Source organism: Theobroma cacao, chromosome 8 (assembly GCF_053813885.1).
Source record: "Theobroma cacao isolate CCN51 chromosome 8, ASM5381388v1, whole genome shotgun sequence".
NCBI classification, from domain to species: domain Eukaryota; kingdom Viridiplantae; phylum Streptophyta; class Magnoliopsida; order Malvales; family Malvaceae; genus Theobroma; species Theobroma cacao.
Window position 1 is genome coordinate 314,618 of NC_142646.1, and position 15,987 is coordinate 330,604.

Sequence of the window (15,987 nt, forward strand, 5' to 3'; positions counted from 1 at the left end):
AAAACAAAGAACAATTAAGCTATATTACATATACAATTAATTAATCAGCAATTGCTCTTTCTTTTAATAAAAGATTTGAAGAAAGACCAACCAACAACTGTTGGCTCTTGATTTGATGAAGTGGAAAGGGCATTAGGAAGATTAATTAAGCATTTCTAATTTTATAATATATATTCCGTTTCCAGTTTTCCTTGTGCTAAAGGTCTTTCTATTAGGTGTACATAGTTTACCATTAACATAAATTTAAAGCTCCTGCAAATTAAGATTTCTGTTTTAGACGTTGACGTTGCAACTCGTATGCTTCTGCATTTGCTTCCAAGCCATGGCTACTGCCAATCAATTTTGTGACGATTATCTGCTACTCAACCCCAAGGAAGCAAGCTTCTTGGATCTTTTCGGCCTACTTTTTTCCTCTGAGTTGGAGAAAAGAAGATTCATCGACTGCCCAGAACGGCAGCAACAAGGAAATTTTCGTCAGAGATGGCTCATCTTCATCTCCGTTCTTGTTCAGAAACTCCTCCTTTCGGGGACAAAACCTATGGCCCTAGTGGGGAATGCGCTCCAGATGTGTCTCAATCTCTTATCAAGCAACGGCGGCCTTTTCAAGCTCCTTCTAAACCTTGTAACAGGTGTTCGTCTGCTTTCCTTGTACCTACTATCATTTATTCTTTTTCATTGTATCTGAAAACTGGCCTGCCTTGAGCAGAATGAAACCCATCGTAGTTTGCATGAAAAACAATTGTTTTGTTGCTAAAAAGGGTTCAAAGTAACGATTCAGAGATGGGGTTTTGATGGAGCAGGGAAATTCGTGTGGCCTGATAAATCATCGGAGACGTTCACATCTGTGTTAGCAAATGTGGACAGTCGCTTTGAATTAGACAACAGCATTGAACCTGACGACAGAAAATACAAAGCGTCACTGTCTATGATGGCTTCTAAACTGTCGTACGAGAATGAAGCCTTCATTAAAACCAAAATCACACAACATTGGAAGGTATGCTTTTCGCATTTAAGGCAATGATCAAATTATATATGTTCATACATATAAATTCTTCAAAAACTCAAATACTAATGTTTGAGATATTATATATTGATTATTCAGAAGAAGAATATAAACTTTGAATTGTATTAAACAATATTTGGTTCACTTTTATACTAAAGAATACATACATTCCCATTAAATCTTTTACTTTCTTAAATAAAATATGATTGTTCTTAACATTTTTTTTCTTTGACCACTTTTTTGTGGAGCAGATGAGATTCTTGAAGTTTTATAATTTTTGGAACGGTACGTGAGATGCAAGTTATAATTTTGTATTTCTTTTTTCAAATAATTATATATGGCCTTATCGATTTCCAAGTGGTAAAATTATCTTTATTAATTACATTAAGTATCATTGATTGACAGGAAATTAGAATGCTGGAAAGTGCTTAAGAATATATATATATATATATATATATATATATATATATGTTAATTAATGAAATGATGATCTGTTGTTGTTTCTAATTATATAAAAAATTCAGTTGGCATCCAACATTTAGATACAAATCAAAAGATATTAAGAGAGAGAGAGAGAGAGAGATGGGATTATTCCTCCTCTTAATCAACTCTCTATATATCAATATAGTTTTGTAAACAAATTACATTGTTTCTTCATGTCTAGCCCAACTTGAATTAATTATAGTAAAAGACACTGCTGTTTCTGACGTCCGTGTCTGATGATTGCTACTGTATAATACATATAACAAGTCATATGCAGGCGACATTGTTGATGTGGGGTTAAAGAAATAGCCATGATTCATTGAGTAAGGGTTAAGAATAAGTTAGATTCTTTTTTTTGGAGAATAAGAAAGATTATAAAGACACAACAAAATATACAACTTTTGGGCTTTTTAAAGTCTTTCACTGCTCTCTATACATATTCCCTAATCTGTCAAGTTTAGGCAGCTGGTAGCCATTTTTTTATTTCATAGTAAATCTTATTGGCACTTTCCAACAATTTGCATTGAATTAACAAGCAAGGGTTTGTTTGGTTTCAAGCATTTGATTAGCTTTCAAATGGAGTAAACCCCATTCTTGTTATCTTTTTTCTGGTATAATGGCTACAGCTACAGCCTTGATTCGGTCCTCCACCAACACTTAGGCTTTTGATTGTGCTTTAGTCCAGAAGACCAACCAAAAGCTTTGCTTGGTCAAACATTAATTCACCAAACATATCCTAAATAGTCAAGTCATTTATTGTACTTAAAACAGTACTTTAGGATATTTTGCTTCTCCTGGACCAAGCATTTAGATAGCTTCAGGCAGTACTTCAGGGTTTTAACTATGAATGAAAGCCAACATTATTCAAATACTAAACATATTACGTGATAGCTTAAGGATTGAACATAAGCAGATTAAAGGATTGATAACTTGTAAATAAAGATTCATTCTATTATTAACGTTTCCATCTAATCTAAGACTTCGTTTATCCTCCACCAAGGATTCATTTGTCTTTACTTACTAATTTAAGACTTCTTTGTTTCACAGATTACCAAGAACGTTTTTCAACCCAAGCCTTCATGCTCCAAGACACACAGGCTAACCCCAACCTGATTGTGGTTGCATTCAGAGGCACCGCCCCATTTGATGCCGACGCGTGGCGGACCGACTTCGATATTTCCTGGTATCAGCTGGAAAACATGGGTAAGGCCCATAGTGGTTTTATGAAAGCTCTAGGCCTGCAAAAGAACCAGGGTTGGCCCAAGGAGATCCAACAAGGCAGCGACCGACAACATCAATTTGCTTACTACACTATCAGAGAAAAGCTGAAAGAGGTTTTGCAGAAGAATCAGGAAGCCAAGTTCATATTGACAGGGCATAGCTTAGGTGGGGCATTATCTATCCTGTTTGCAGCTGTGCTAGTTTTACACGAGGAGGAATGGTTGTTGGAGAGATTGGAAGGGGTTTACACCTTTGGGCAACCAAGGGTGGGGGACGAGAAGTTTGGGGAGTTTATGAAGGAGAAGTTGAGGGAATTTGATGTGAAGTATTTCAGGTACGTTTACTGCAATGACATGGTGCCTAGGATTCCATATGATGACAAAGCCCTCCTGTATAAGCATTTTGGACCCTGCCTTTATTTCAATAGCTGCTACAGAGGACAGGTAAGTGCCCTCTTATCACCCCCTCCATCAGAGTTTAATTTTTGATTCAGAAACAATAGGAGTGGTCTTGAACATTTTAATTCCGTAATGCAGGTTTTGTCGGAGGAACCGAACAAGAACTACTTCTCCATGCTATGGGTGTTACCAAAGAACATGAACGCAATTTGGGAGCTTGTTAGGGGCTTCATCATGCCTTACACGAAGGGTCCGGACTACAAGGAAGGCTGGTTTCTGAGAATGTGGAGGATGATTGGCTTAGTGGTACCAGGATTATCAGCTCATTCCCCTCAAGATTATGTCAATTCTACCCGGTTGGGATCCTTGCCCTCACATCTTCAGCCTCAAGACCCAATACACCAACACCAACTTAAAACAGATTGACAATTTGACACAGATGATTCAATACCGACAAGCTCATTACATAGTTCTTACAAAATGACAAGTTTTCAAAAAGATATACACGAAAAAAGGGAAAGGGGAAAGATGGGGAGGGGGGTGAGCCTGCCTCATTTGGAAGTTTTAATTACAAAATTGAAATGCTTTTGCATCTATTTGACCTCATCAATCCGATTACTTGATGTAATTAAGAAGGTAAAAGGCATGAACGATATTTCCATTTCCATGGCAAACGGTCATATATAGTAAGAAAAAACCCTCGAAAAGGTTGATTTACATACATACATGCATACAGGATTTTATTAGTCAAACATTCAGGAAATTATGAGCCCCGGCGCATAGCAATTGGGGTCTTGATCTTATCTGGAACCTTGACGGAGATAGCGGTGTTTCATTCATGCAAAACTGCAGTGACACCAATTTAGCGTCAGTATTGAAGTTGCTTCCTGTACAATATTCATAGTCTCCAGGGGTCTTTGTTCTTCAAACTGGTGAAGAGACAAGATGAAACAATGTAAGCATAAAACTAGATTACCAATAATATACCATATAATCAAAACTTGAAGCAGTCTATTTGCATGCGATGTTGAAGTGCCATTTTAAATGACAAAAAAATTGGTAATACGTTTAGCAAGCACATTGACTTCCATGTGAAATGGAGATTATTAAGGGATGCCTCACCATTTTACATGAATGATCTTGGATTACTCACCAGATCAGTGAACTCATTCATCCAATACATATATATGGTGAAATCTTAAAGCACATTTCGATTCCTTCAGTGATCGTATGATATGTTATCACTGTCAATACTGAGATGATACTCAATACACACACACACACACTCCCTCCTTGCCATCGTTCTTTTTAATTTTCCTTTTAAAAAAAGATAGAGCAAAAAATTTGAAATGAAACCACTATTCAAAAGAAGTTACCTGGCATTTCACGCCTAATTGAACCATTAACAGATAGCCAAGTGAGGCATTAGAAAGCATGGCAGGTGAAGCAGCCACTCAATGAACCCATCTGGCGGGTTCTACTGAATGATAAAGCCTTATGTGAGGTCCTTGTAACTTGATGGGCTTGGTTGGCTAACATCGAACTTCGCATTTCTTGGGCTCTCTTTTGAGCTGATCTCAGTTTATTCATTATCTTATCCATTGATGATGATCGCTTCTTTTCCAGCTTCATCTGAAATACATCGTTGCGTTAGTAATAACGAAGAAATGAAGCTTTTTCGTCATGCAAGATCTACTGAATTTTCACCACAAATTGTTAACTATGCATTAGTGATCCTATACTTTCCTCTTCATTAGTAGTTTTTCCTTAACAGAGTATATTCAAATTAAGAACCAACAGTTTTGCCCAGAAAAAGAGCAAGTAACGCTATCTACATCAAGACTTTACATGATAGCTTCAACATCTATACGAGCAAGCTCAAGGTGACAAAGAAATCGAAAGAAATAACTAAAATAATCATTTGCTAGAGAGAACTTTTTTCTCTGTATCAAGGTTGATCGTTGACTAAAATATTTCTTTACAATTACTTCAATTGTGAATGGAGAAGTATTCAAGAAAAAAGTAACCTCTAGTTTCCTTATGGCTGCCTCAGCTTTTGCCTTCTGCAGATTCTCCCAAGCAGTGATTTTGGCTTCTTCTCTTTTGATCCTGAAGAAGAGAAAGAAAGAAGTTGACATATGAATATCAATCAAATCTGTTCTGTAAAACTAGTGTTCTCTCGGATTGATCAGCTTTTGATAGATGAATATAAACATGAACAATTCAGAAAAACTTTCACCATATTAAGCTAGGATTTGCTAAATAAAAGTAATAAGTTGGATGCAGTTTCTTAGGCAGATCTATAAAATGGCAAGGCAAATCCCACAGAATATAGGGCCTGAAACTGACAACTTCGCTAAATTAAGCATTATATAGAAATTATTTGAAGCTTGTCTTCTAGGAAGGATGCGATTGTGGTTCAAGCAGAGAATGCTTGATTCACAACTTTTAGCTTGTTATCGATGAGATCTTCGACTGTTGATAGATGGAAATATTTACTCCTTTCCTTAAGGTATTTAATCAATAGAGTTTAAGCGGTCACTTCCGAAGTTGTCATGAACTATAATCCTACAAAACCATACATCAGGAGAATGTAATAGTGAAGCAGACATACTTGGAAATGTTCTTTGCTGTTTCCGTCACATCCCAAGTTGATGTACGAGTGTCAACAGCCCTCTTTCTCCAGTCATCAACAATTTCTGAGCTCTTCCCAGAGTTTCGAGCTCTATGCTTCTTCGACCACCTAGTCATGGTGACTCTTTCATCTACCTGCACATCTCTCACTTCTGATTTTGAGGAATGGATGCTCTGCACTTCCATGATAGGCAGAGCAGAAGGGGTCAAGGGAGAGAAAGGTCTTCCTTTGGGAGATGAGTTGGTGCTACCCTGTGGGCTCATTTGGGTCGCCATGTCTCTTCTTGAAACAGTACGAGAAATATCAGTGGCTGCATCCTTGACTGTTTCAAGATTTTCATCTGCATCTTTGATGAAAAGCCAATCGGAAAGATCAGATATATGAAAGGACAATAGTTTTAGCAATTACCATAATAACAACAACCTATCTCTTAGATTTGGCAGATGGCCAATATTGATATGTCATAAAACATATTAAAAGAAAGAAAGAAACCTTAAGTTCATGAATTAGGCAAATTAGAGAAATACACAATCCTACTCTGCTCATGTTCAGTTGCTTGGAGTTGCAGAATCTTTAATGTTTAAACAGTTCCCAAATTGAGAGGTAGGTTCATCTCTGTTTCTCAGTCATTATACAAGCGTTGTAACTCTTTTTTTTTGGATAATTTCTTAGTAAATTATAAAAAATTAAACATTTATTAATAAGGATTTCAAAAGTTTTGATTAACAATGAGTAGTGATCTATTTAAATTGCATCAAATATGAAGTTTTAACTTAAGATTAGATTGATTTTGATGACAAGATAATAGATGTGGAGAAAAAAGCTTTCATAATTGATCTCACAGTTTTCAAAAGGCACTCGTCATGTGGAGATCGTTGTTATAAGCCGAAGCTCAAATTATCATCTCACCCAGAAATTTTGAATGATAGAGATGGGCATATACCTTGAGAAGGAAATGACGGTGGAGTCACTACCTCAGAGCATCCATGCACACTAACAGAACGGGCCATGCAAGGCTCAGTCCGAGCAGCAAATCCTCCACCATGGCTACTAGAATGAATTGCTAAACCATCAGCTGCAATCACACCAGCTGAAAAAGGAGAACCAGCCATGAAATTCCCAGTATGGCCGCCATCAAACATGTGCATCGCAGGTGAGTACAACGAATAGTAAGCAATCCCAGGAGGACCAAGTGGACCACTCTTCGATTTTGGTTTTCTTTGTGGAGGCACAATGGATTGCCTGACACCACCATCTCCAGAAACAGGACTAAAAATCCACCTCTCAGCATCTTCCCACTTTGAAGGCAAAGTCCTTCCATTGTTAAAAGGCAACACTCCAGCAGCATTCCCCTGCCTCCTTCCACCATTGTTATGCAATGGCACACGTTCAGAACTCCAACCTTTCTGCATCCCAGCACTCGAATGATGATGATGATGATAACTGGGAGTTCCGGGACTAGGAAATGCACCCGATTTCCGTGTCGCAACAGAGCTTTTCTTCATAGCCCCCAACCGCGGAGATGAAGCAGAGACATTGTTTAGATCTAATGAAGCAGGTCTTCGTCTATCAGGATTCTTCAACAAAGCTTCAGATCTAGTCCTCCTATCCTGACACTCTATATCAAAAAAACAAAAAAAGCCAACTCACAATTATTACCTTTTTGACGAAATATTAAGCTAAACAAAAAAAAAACACCAACTTCAAAAAAAGAAACTAAGGGGTACCTTTAAGAGCAAGAGAGAATGAGTTTCTTGCTGAATCTATCAGCTGATTTTCGTCCTCTACTATATGAGCTTCATTGTTTTCTCCTTTTTGAACTGCGTATTATTGTTAAAGGGAAAAAAGGAGGTGGGACAATGACAATGAGTGAGTGAATTTGAAATCTATTTTTGGTTTATTCGTTTCTTTTTTTTCTTTTGTGCAGTTTCAATTTTAACTTTTTTAAAAGAAGCTAATAATGAAAGAAAATATTGAGAGTACCTTTCACTTTTTCCCCTTTTCTGGAGAGACGACTGTGCTTATGGACTGTCATAGCTTTGTTTGGATCTAGATCTGGTCCACTCAAACTCTCATTCTGATCTCCTCCTTCATGTCCTGCCAAATGCTGCAAAAAGATTTCACATTTCAAACATTATTTCTCTTTTTCTTTCCTTTTCTGGGAATTAAAAAATGTCATCTGCTCAATTGCATTAAGAAAAAAAAAATCATGCAAACTGATCAACAATGATCGATCACAGCGTACACTGTCATACATTGCTCTCTGCTTATGCATTGCACTAAAAACTTGAGCTTAAAATGAACAAAAAAAAAAGTTGAAAGATTTGGCAATGTTACTAAAGAGAGTTCGGAAGCGAGAGAATCATGGTCGTGAGCATCGGATGCAAAAGAACAGCGATCGACACTAGCGGAAGCCGAAGAGAAGAGGCTGAAATTCGATTCCAGAGTGAATATAACGGAGTCAGGGCTCGCATCTCGAGCTCTGTAACCTGATGACCTCACCGCGCTTTGTTCTTGAAAGCCTAGCTCCGCCATTTTCTTCAGAGCTTCACTTCTTCAGTCCTTCCTCCTCCTTTCTTCAAATGTCGGCCATTTTTCTTTGCTCATGTTTTGTTCTGCTTGTTTGGCGGGTTAAAGACGGGGAGGCCATTTTAAAACCCTGGGTTTACTACTTTTAATGTTACTGGGCTTTCATTGCCTTGGACCTGGGGATTTTGACTCTGGTGAAATGACTGTAAAGCCCTTGGATTTATGATTATTTAGGTTTGATTATAAGGGTAATAAGGACTTTGGGATATAATTTTGTGGGAGGAATTACGGGTGTCACGTTCCAAGAGAATATTTTTTGATAAATGGGTGTGATTATTCTTTTCGTGTAAAACAAATTATGGGCATTAAATCATGATGTCCACCATGTCAAAAAAACGGTGCCGTTAGAGGAAAATTAGGAGAATGTGGAAAAGTAAGTTGGAAGTTGCCATTTTTCAAATCAATGAATGGGACTTGCACCAAGGATTCTAACATATTGCAGGCAAAACCAAGCTGAAATTTCAAGTAAAAGCCAATTATTCTTGTGTAACAATTACTAGTCATAATTGGGAATATGGAATTGACAACAAAAAAAGGCCATTAAAATAAAGTTGAAATTGACCATATGATTAGAATTCCCATTATATGACTTGAAAGAAAGTAGCAATAGAAAACATTAGACCTTTTTCTTTGATGGGTAATGGGTCAATTCCCATCATAACTACTAATGGTCACACCCAAATTAAAACCCCACCAGGAGGCCAGAACAAGAGATTAGTACCCAAACCTACAATCAAGCAATCTTGTAACTGTTTAGAACAAAGTCACACCGCAATTTGCTCTTTTAAATCTTTTACCCTTTGCTCTGTTTGTCTCAAAGAATAGCAATGTTGGGACATGGTTCCATGGAACAGAATAATAAGTGTTAGGAAAGTTAGTCAACGGGGAAATGTTGTTGGCAATGTGTTTTTCCTTTGTACCCTCATGTAACGGCAGAGAGTTGAAAGAGTTACGGGCGGTGATCAGACCTTTTCGTCCCCATCGAAAGTGCCGCACAGCGTGGAGAAAACATCATCTTCTTTTTTTTTTTTTTTGAATTTTTGCTCCCTACACCTTAACGTACGTGGATATTGCAACAGTTTTTTCATCTCAGGCTACGTTTTTGTCAGGGAAGCTTCCTTCCTCTTTGCACATGATGGCCCATGAGATATACAGCAACAAAATCCAGGCTCTTCTTCCTTTCTTTCTCCGTGGAAACATTTCTTATCATCCGTGACACAGTACATCCTTTGCTTGTCACAGAATTTATTGCATAAATTGACGTATCGTGGCGGAACAAAAATGAAATCCTCGAGAAAGGGAAGGACTCACCATCCCCACAAAAATTGTACACACGGTTGTCAGCTGTACAGCCTGGAGCCATGCCAGTCAAACCAAACCGGGTAATTCTGCTACAAAAATAATTAAGAATAAACATGCACTAGGTGGAAAAAACACAATAGTCGATTTAACTACAGAGGCTCTCTTGTCTCTAGGCTTGGTAATGAGGGAGTGCATGTGGGATTACATTTGTAAATCTTGATGAGCAAGGTTTGATAAAAAAGCTTCGGTAAGAGCAACCATGGTTGTCACTTGTCAGGTTCCTTGGTAAGTTTGAGAGGCTGCATTACCATTCCTAGTCGGTTTGGTTTTCACCGCCCACGTGGGCTGGAGCAAATTTCATTATGCTGTTGCTGCTATTATTATTGGTCAGTCAGGTTAGGTTTGTTTCATTCATGCAGGACTGGACCCAAACCTTTTCTGGCCTAGAGATGGCGGTTCAGGTGTCACTTTTTGCACAATTTTTTTTTTTGGATTCTCATCACAGATACTGATTTTATTTGATTTGTTTTTTTGGGTTTCTTTTGTTGTATCTCAAAGCATTGACCCCAGTTTGAATAGCCTTCAAGATGATCTGTGTCTTCTTTTTAAAACCCAGAAAAAAAAAAAAAACATGGAAACCCAAGCAATCCATGAGATCAATTTTCTATTGGAACCAACCTTTCGGTAAACTCGATGGTCAATAACAAATACATCTGCTTTATCTTGCTAGCACATGCTCTCATAATAATAAACTTCATAGCAGTTCCCATCAAATTCTTAAATTGTTGCATCTACATTCTCTAATGTAAGAATCATTCATACAACTTAAGTAAAACCCACTCTCCAAGCCATCCTGCACATAATAAGTTGTCATATCTCAGTCTCATAACTAACGCCGGGGGGGACCTCATCCATTCTTTTGTAGTCAATGATTCAAAGAGCAGTGTGCATCATGCACGAGTCATGCTTGCGCATGCACACGAGCACTTGGATGGAAATGTTGGTCGTGTTGTTGTACAAACATAACTCCAAGTTAGGGCAAATTCCAAAAATACCAAATGCAAATGCAACAACTTCTGACTTACATCAAACCACTATTTTAATGCAGCATTAAATACATGGTTTTAGGCTGTCCGTACTTGGTACAACTCTGGGTGGTGTGGCCCAAAAGAAGCAGAAGACATAAAGAGAAACAAAGGCCGGTTGTTACAACTAGCATAAAGAAGAAGAGTTGAAAACCTGCTCACCTAACAATAAATCAGATAGATCGACAAGGTTAAAATGGTTGATGCAAAAGCATTGTTTGGCTTTCAGAATAATTGTATTTGTCATCTTTTAACATTTTACAGACATTGATTTTTGTTCTCCAAGCCATAATTTCTATACATCTTCCTCCGTTTCAGTCATAAGGCAACAACTTTGTCCTACATTATCCGGGAGATTTGTTTTGCTTTTGAAGAGGGAATATGAAAGCACTTACATTACTTTCATTCACAGCATAACCGAAATTGAGGCTGGGGTAAGGGAACCCATAAAACAGCATTGAAAATCATTAGGAGCTCAATATCCACAAAAAGGTGACCCCGTTCTCCTTCACTGCTCCACACAAGTAATGCTGATTTATTGTCCTCTGACTGCCGTCTCTGTGAAGTAAGCAGTTATTGCCTTCAGCTTTCCATTCAAAAAGTTTTTCTCAACCTAAGAGTATGAACATTTGCCTTTAGCAACAAGAAGAAGATAAAATTCAACAGCAAGAACATAAAACTAGTTCACAAATTAAAGAGAGCAAGTACATTTCTAGACTACTAGATAGGATACCTCTGAAAAACAGAATTTAAAAGGAAATTGGGAACAATTGATAGAAATTTCTATTGATAATTGACTTGCATATGGAGCACAAAGAAAGCAGCTGTTGAAAAATCAGACGAATTATTTCAGAAACTGATTTTTTCAAAACTTTGCTCATAAAAAACAACTGAAAGATCAAATTTATTACAAACCGAGGATCATGATTTGAGCAAAGGAGCTCTGGTCAACATATCTAGTTTTCTAGTGAGCACATCAAGAATCTCTGTATCTTACATTAAAAACAGTGTTTTAAGTGCAATAACATACTCCTGTGGTGATACCTACTAAGAATCTATATCAGTAAAGTTCACTGATGAATAAAATTCAAAGATTACCTCTAATGACCAAGGAGGCTGTGCAGACAGAGATAATTCTGCCAATTGATTGAGATCTACATTTCTAGGGAGAAACATGACAATTCTGCAGGCAATTTTCTTTGCAACATCAAACAGGAAATATCTGCAGGAGTACAATTGGAATGAAATTAAGACAACTCTTAAGAGGCACCAATAGCAAAACTAAATATTAGCTTTACGCAAAACATTTTGGTAGCAGAAAAAGGAGTACCCATCACGTGGCCTAAGCATTGTCTTGAGGTCATATATCTTTACTTTAGTGTAATCCGGACCGCCCCAAGGAGGTGATAAGAAAACAGTGTCTGCCTACAGCACCAGAAATATTGATGTAAAAGACATTAGAATAAAGCTAAATAGAAAGAAACAAATACATGAAAAAGCTAAATAGAAAGAAACAAATACATGAAAAAGATTTATATGTTCTTTCCTAGACTTCAGCATCAATCATTAAGAAGCAATAACAAGAACTAGAAAAGGTAACATCTAGAATTTACTAGTTGGCGCCATATCCATTGTCTAATATATCAAAATCTTATATATTGCAAAGGGACACCTACTCAACATTAAAGCCCCAAGTTCAAACCTTGGGAAAGGATGGTTGGTTTACAGGATGGAATAACATGCCATGTAAAATAAGAAACTAAAATCTGTAAATATGCAATAAGCCAGACTGGTACCTTCAATTTAGGTGCCAAAGCGAAAAAATCTCCCATTATGAAATCTATTCGGTCATTGACACCATAGACAGCAGCATTATGATATGCATAATCTATCTTCTTTGGATCGATATCAATAGCAATAACATGTGCGCTCCTGAAGAATCACACGGTACAAGTCAATAAAGTATGGCCATAACATTCAGCACAACCTACCAAGGGAAATAAAGTTTCAATAGTACTCACCTCTGGGCCAATTGAATGGCATTCCCGCCAACTCCAGTAAAAGAGTCAACTACAATCCCACTCCCACATCGGGATGCATGATGCCTGGCTATAGGCTCTGGAGTGACAGAAAACCACCCTTCCTCGTCCATTTTTATACCATCATCAAATCTGGAGAATAGCAGGTATCTCTGACACCAATATTTACCAATAATGGCAGAATACTCCTCAAATATCTCTTGGAATTGAAGTTCTGTACAGAGGAATAAAAGCTCAATAAACCAGTTTTTACAATATATCACAAGGGATAAGAAAACCAGCAGCTGCAAATAGAACAGAAATATTATCATTGGACATCACAAGTATTTGAGGACACGGGCAAACACAAAAATATACAAAAGATAAAATGGCTTTTACATTGTGTCTTCGTGGTGTTAGGTTGATGTCAATGGCATGGATTCTTCACTAGACAGTGTAGCAGACTAAAGAAGCAGGCTCCAAATCATCTTTGGGGTGCTTTACTGCTTTAGGATTCACTTCAAAAGTTTTAATACTGTTTACTTCCACATTTCTGGTCTAATAGCTGGATCATGAATCCAACAAAGCTAACAAACTTCCAAAATATATTATTGAGAAAAATAACAAATTATTACGCAAACTGCTTATGAGAACAATAAGGAAAAAAAGTCCCTAAAATAAGAACTGAAGTCTGATCAACCCCAATTGACCAGAGATACATTTCTTACATCCATCGTAAAACAATTCCAAACCATTTCCCCAGCATTAGTGTACTTTGGCTAACGATATTACAAAAAGAACAGTGTTGAATTAATCCAATTAAAAGTAAAGTTTATGTTAAATGTTGAAGCAATGGAGTTCATCAATAAAAAGGAAGGAAAAGAATAATTGAATTATATACCTTCCTCATCCCTTGCCAATTTCCTCTGAGCTCGTCTTCTTGTTTTCTTTTTCCCTTTTCTAATGGCAGCTACAAGTAGGGTATCCGCCTGATTGTTTGCTAAAGCAGCATTTTCTAAAATAATATCTTCACCATCAGAAATTGTTCCAGGGGGTACCGTAGGCATGCTGCAAGCAAATTAAGAAAGTCAGAAGCCCCTGAAATGGACATAATTAAGAGCATCATCCATTTGTAGTAGACATTCATATCTGTAATACCAAACTGTTCAAGCATGCTTCCTCAGCCATTATGAATGTTAATGAAGCTGTGAAATTTCAGTTTAGCAAGATAAAGCAGTGAAACGACAGTTTCAGAAAATTTACTGCAGTGCATTAAAAGAAGGTAATAACCTGTCAACATTGTCCTGGGCATCTGATGTTAAGCGTAATGTAAGTTCAGCAACACAAGTACCACTGGTCTCACAATGTTCACCTGCAAGCTCAAAACTCTTGCTTACAGAAGGTATTGCCAAACTAGAAGCAGCAGCAACTCCAGTCCCATTTGATAGCTCATCAGATAGCAGCTCTTCTAATCCACCACCGTGTACAGATTTCTGAAGTGACTCAGTAGTCATTTCATTTGACTTATTATTAAGGTTATTAAATACTAGATTTTCCATGCCTGGGGGTGGGTCCCATGTAGAAGCTTGAGTTTTGAGATTGTAAAAGTAGTTCCTCATGTAAAAAGAGTCCCAGTACACCCTCCAATCACCCAAAGCACCACCATATGTCTGGTCATTACCATCACAATCAAGCACATCTGAATTCATTGAAACTGACTCAGAAACAGGTAGCTGCTGAGTGCCATTACAGTAACAAAGCCTCTCACCTTTTTCATTGCAAGGAGCCACAGAGGAACAATCAAAACACTCATGCTCCATCAAGCTTCTATAACCTTCATTATTACAATGGTCAAGACCTGGATCCATCAAACAGTGTTCTGGTAAAAGTACAGCACCTAAACTAGTTGAGCTCACTGCAATTTTCTCATCAGCAGTAGACACAATACCACTCTGCTGTGCAAAGTCATAATCCTGGCCATCATTAGTCACAAGGTCAGAAATCCCATCACAGGTTTGTTCCATGACGGAGCCACAAATAGTCCTCACTGAGCTTGCTGAATCTTCTTGCTTAAGATCAGGGCATTGGGATTCATTGACAACCACTGCAACATCATGGTAAGATGATTCACTTCGATCCAGCATTGACATGCAACAAAAAGAACTGCTCGAGTTATCATGAAAAACAGAAGGAGATAGAATCTCCATCTCACTCACTCTGGAAAATTCCATCGTTTCTTCGGTGTCTTTATGACCATGAGAATGCTTCGAACGTACACCCTTCCTTTTGCTGCTAGTCATTTTACTCCTCGTCTGCCAGAATATTAAAATCATCAATAAGCCTCAATGGAAAAAATTAATGACCATTGTAGTATTGCAAAATGAGGTGCCTTTGATGTTACAGCAGACCAATAATTAAAATGAATTTTCCTAAAATTTCAAATGATTCAAGCACACGGACCATTTAACAGGGCTTCACAAACATTATAGTGGTTCTACATCTTCCTACTAAAAAAAAAATCAGAAACAAAAATACCGGCGGGATTCAACTTACCTCCTTGCTGGTATGGAAGGAAAGAGGAAGGCCCAAAGCATTCATTTCGTTAGCCAGTTCTATGTCCTCTGGTAAAGTGCAGGAATCTGAACTAACAATAAAACAGAATGAAAGAAAAGTAGGCATTAAATCCATAAACCAATAACTTAACAAAAAATTAAAAACCAAGGTAAATAGACAAGCTCAAAATAAATTGCAGAGCACTTGCCACTGGTCATATGAAAAACGCTTGAGCGGCTCTTGTCCCTTTGTCGAGACGATTTCTGCATACAAATAAACATAGAAAAGAACGAAGAGAAAAGATTTAAAACCAAAAACAAAAAATAATAAACGAAAGAAAGAAAAGAATTAGACAAGAGAAATTACATTGTTTTCGCTTTCGCATAAGCAAGAAGATTGTCGAGTCTCCTTAGCACCATCGTCCCTGCGTAAGAAAAGAAGGGGATGAGTTGCAGCTTACTAAACTGGTATTGTTTCACTTAAATTTCAACAATTTTCTCTACTTATTAGCAGACAAAGATGGATATAAATAGAGAGAGGAGTAAACCATAAGTAGACTTCGGTGAGCTTGAAGAGAAAACCCAGAGCTTTGATGGCTGGAGCTTCGCTTTGGTTTTCGACCGTGTCCATTGCGTTCAAGAATGCTAGACCCAAAGTCTCCCGCTTTTTAATCGACGAAACTGCCTTGTCCTCCGGCCGG

The 15,987-nt window shown here is 37.6% G+C and overlaps 3 protein-coding genes across 8 annotated transcripts; 1 reads left to right on the forward strand and 2 right to left on the reverse strand.

The window, feature by feature from the left end:
* The first annotated feature begins 226 nt into the window (after window positions 1–226).
* On the forward strand, window positions 227–3,770 carry LOC18591181 (triacylglycerol lipase OBL1-like). Of its 2 annotated transcripts, none has more exons than XM_088809147.1 (5): window positions 227–629; window positions 759–994; window positions 1,255–1,288; window positions 2,534–3,150; window positions 3,244–3,770. In XM_088809147.1, exons 1-5 carry the CDS (start codon window positions 323–325, stop codon window positions 3,529–3,531), a joined length of 1,482 nt encoding a protein of 493 aa, XP_088665273.1. In that variant the 5' UTR covers window positions 227–322; the 3' UTR covers window positions 3,532–3,770. The 2 variants fall into 2 exon arrangements, with proteins under 2 accessions (XP_088665273.1, XP_017981643.1); XM_018126154.2 differs by having other exon boundaries at window positions 801–994.
* Window positions 3,743–8,388, reverse strand: LOC18591182 (Remorin family protein). 2 transcript variants are annotated; one of them, XM_007017146.3, is made up of 8 exons: window positions 8,078–8,388; window positions 7,724–7,847; window positions 7,468–7,560; window positions 6,684–7,358; window positions 5,720–6,080; window positions 5,133–5,214; window positions 4,482–4,737; window positions 3,743–4,034 (listed from the first exon to the last, which is right to left on the reverse strand). In XM_007017146.3, exons 1-7 carry the CDS (start codon window positions 8,273–8,275, stop codon window positions 4,531–4,533), a joined length of 1,740 nt encoding a protein of 579 aa, XP_007017208.2. In that variant the 5' UTR covers window positions 8,276–8,388; the 3' UTR covers window positions 3,743–4,034; window positions 4,482–4,530. The 2 variants fall into 2 exon arrangements, with proteins under 2 accessions (XP_007017208.2, XP_007017207.2); XM_007017145.3 differs by having other exon boundaries at window positions 5,720–6,086; window positions 8,078–8,387.
* Window positions 8,389–10,712: 2,324 nt separating this feature from the next.
* On the reverse strand, window positions 10,713–15,977 carry LOC18591183 (S-adenosyl-L-methionine-dependent methyltransferases superfamily protein). 4 transcript variants are annotated; one of them, XM_018126363.2, is made up of 12 exons: window positions 15,835–15,977; window positions 15,654–15,711; window positions 15,496–15,550; window positions 15,288–15,373; window positions 14,503–15,046; window positions 14,025–14,433; window positions 13,636–13,802; window positions 12,738–12,969; window positions 12,513–12,648; window positions 12,047–12,141; window positions 11,815–11,938; window positions 10,713–11,274 (listed from the first exon to the last, which is right to left on the reverse strand). In XM_018126363.2, exons 1-12 carry the CDS (start codon window positions 15,915–15,917, stop codon window positions 11,119–11,121), a joined length of 2,145 nt encoding a protein of 714 aa, XP_017981852.1. In that variant the 5' UTR covers window positions 15,918–15,977; the 3' UTR covers window positions 10,713–11,118. The 4 variants fall into 4 exon arrangements, with proteins under 4 accessions (XP_017981852.1, XP_017981851.1, XP_017981853.1 ...); XM_018126362.2 differs by having other exon boundaries at window positions 14,025–15,046; XM_018126364.2 differs by having other exon boundaries at window positions 10,713–11,329; window positions 14,025–15,046.
* Window positions 15,978–15,987: the final 10 nt, after the last annotated feature.

What these genes read in the sequence shown, in the direction of transcription:
- LOC18591181 (XM_088809147.1), top strand. Translation starts at nt 323, where the DNA reads ATGGCTACTGCCAATCAATTTTGTGACGATTATCTGCTACTCAACCCC. An exon ending in CCTTCTAAACCTTGTAACAG is followed by an intron (nt 630 to 758) that starts GTGTTCGTCTGC and finishes GTTGCTAAAAAG; the next exon opens with GGTTCAAAGTAACGATTCAG. An exon ending in ATAGCTGCTACAGAGGACAG is followed by an intron (nt 3,151 to 3,243) that starts GTAAGTGCCCTC and finishes TCCGTAATGCAG; the next exon opens with GTTTTGTCGGAGGAACCGAA.
- LOC18591182 (XM_007017145.3), bottom strand. Translation starts at nt 8,275, where the DNA reads ATGGCGGAGCTAGGCTTTCAAGAACAAAGCGCGGTGAGGTCATCAGGT. An exon ending in TCGCTTCCGAACTCTCTTTA is followed by an intron (nt 7,848 to 8,077) that starts GTAACATTGCCA and finishes ATCTTTTTGCAG; the next exon opens with CATTTGGCAGGACATGAAGG. An exon ending in ATTCTCTCTTGCTCTTAAAG is followed by an intron (nt 7,359 to 7,467) that starts GTACCCCTTAGT and finishes TTTTTGATATAG; the next exon opens with AGTGTCAGGATAGGAGGACT.
- LOC18591183 (XM_018126362.2), bottom strand. Translation starts at nt 15,917, where the DNA reads ATGGACACGGTCGAAAACCAAAGCGAAGCTCCAGCCATCAAAGCTCTG. An exon ending in CCTTCCATACCAGCAAGGAG is followed by an intron (nt 15,047 to 15,287) that starts GTAAGTTGAATC and finishes ATATTCTGGCAG; the next exon opens with ACGAGGAGTAAAATGACTAG. An exon ending in GCCCAGGACAATGTTGACAG is followed by an intron (nt 13,803 to 14,024) that starts GTTATTACCTTC and finishes ATTTGCTTGCAG; the next exon opens with CATGCCTACGGTACCCCCTG.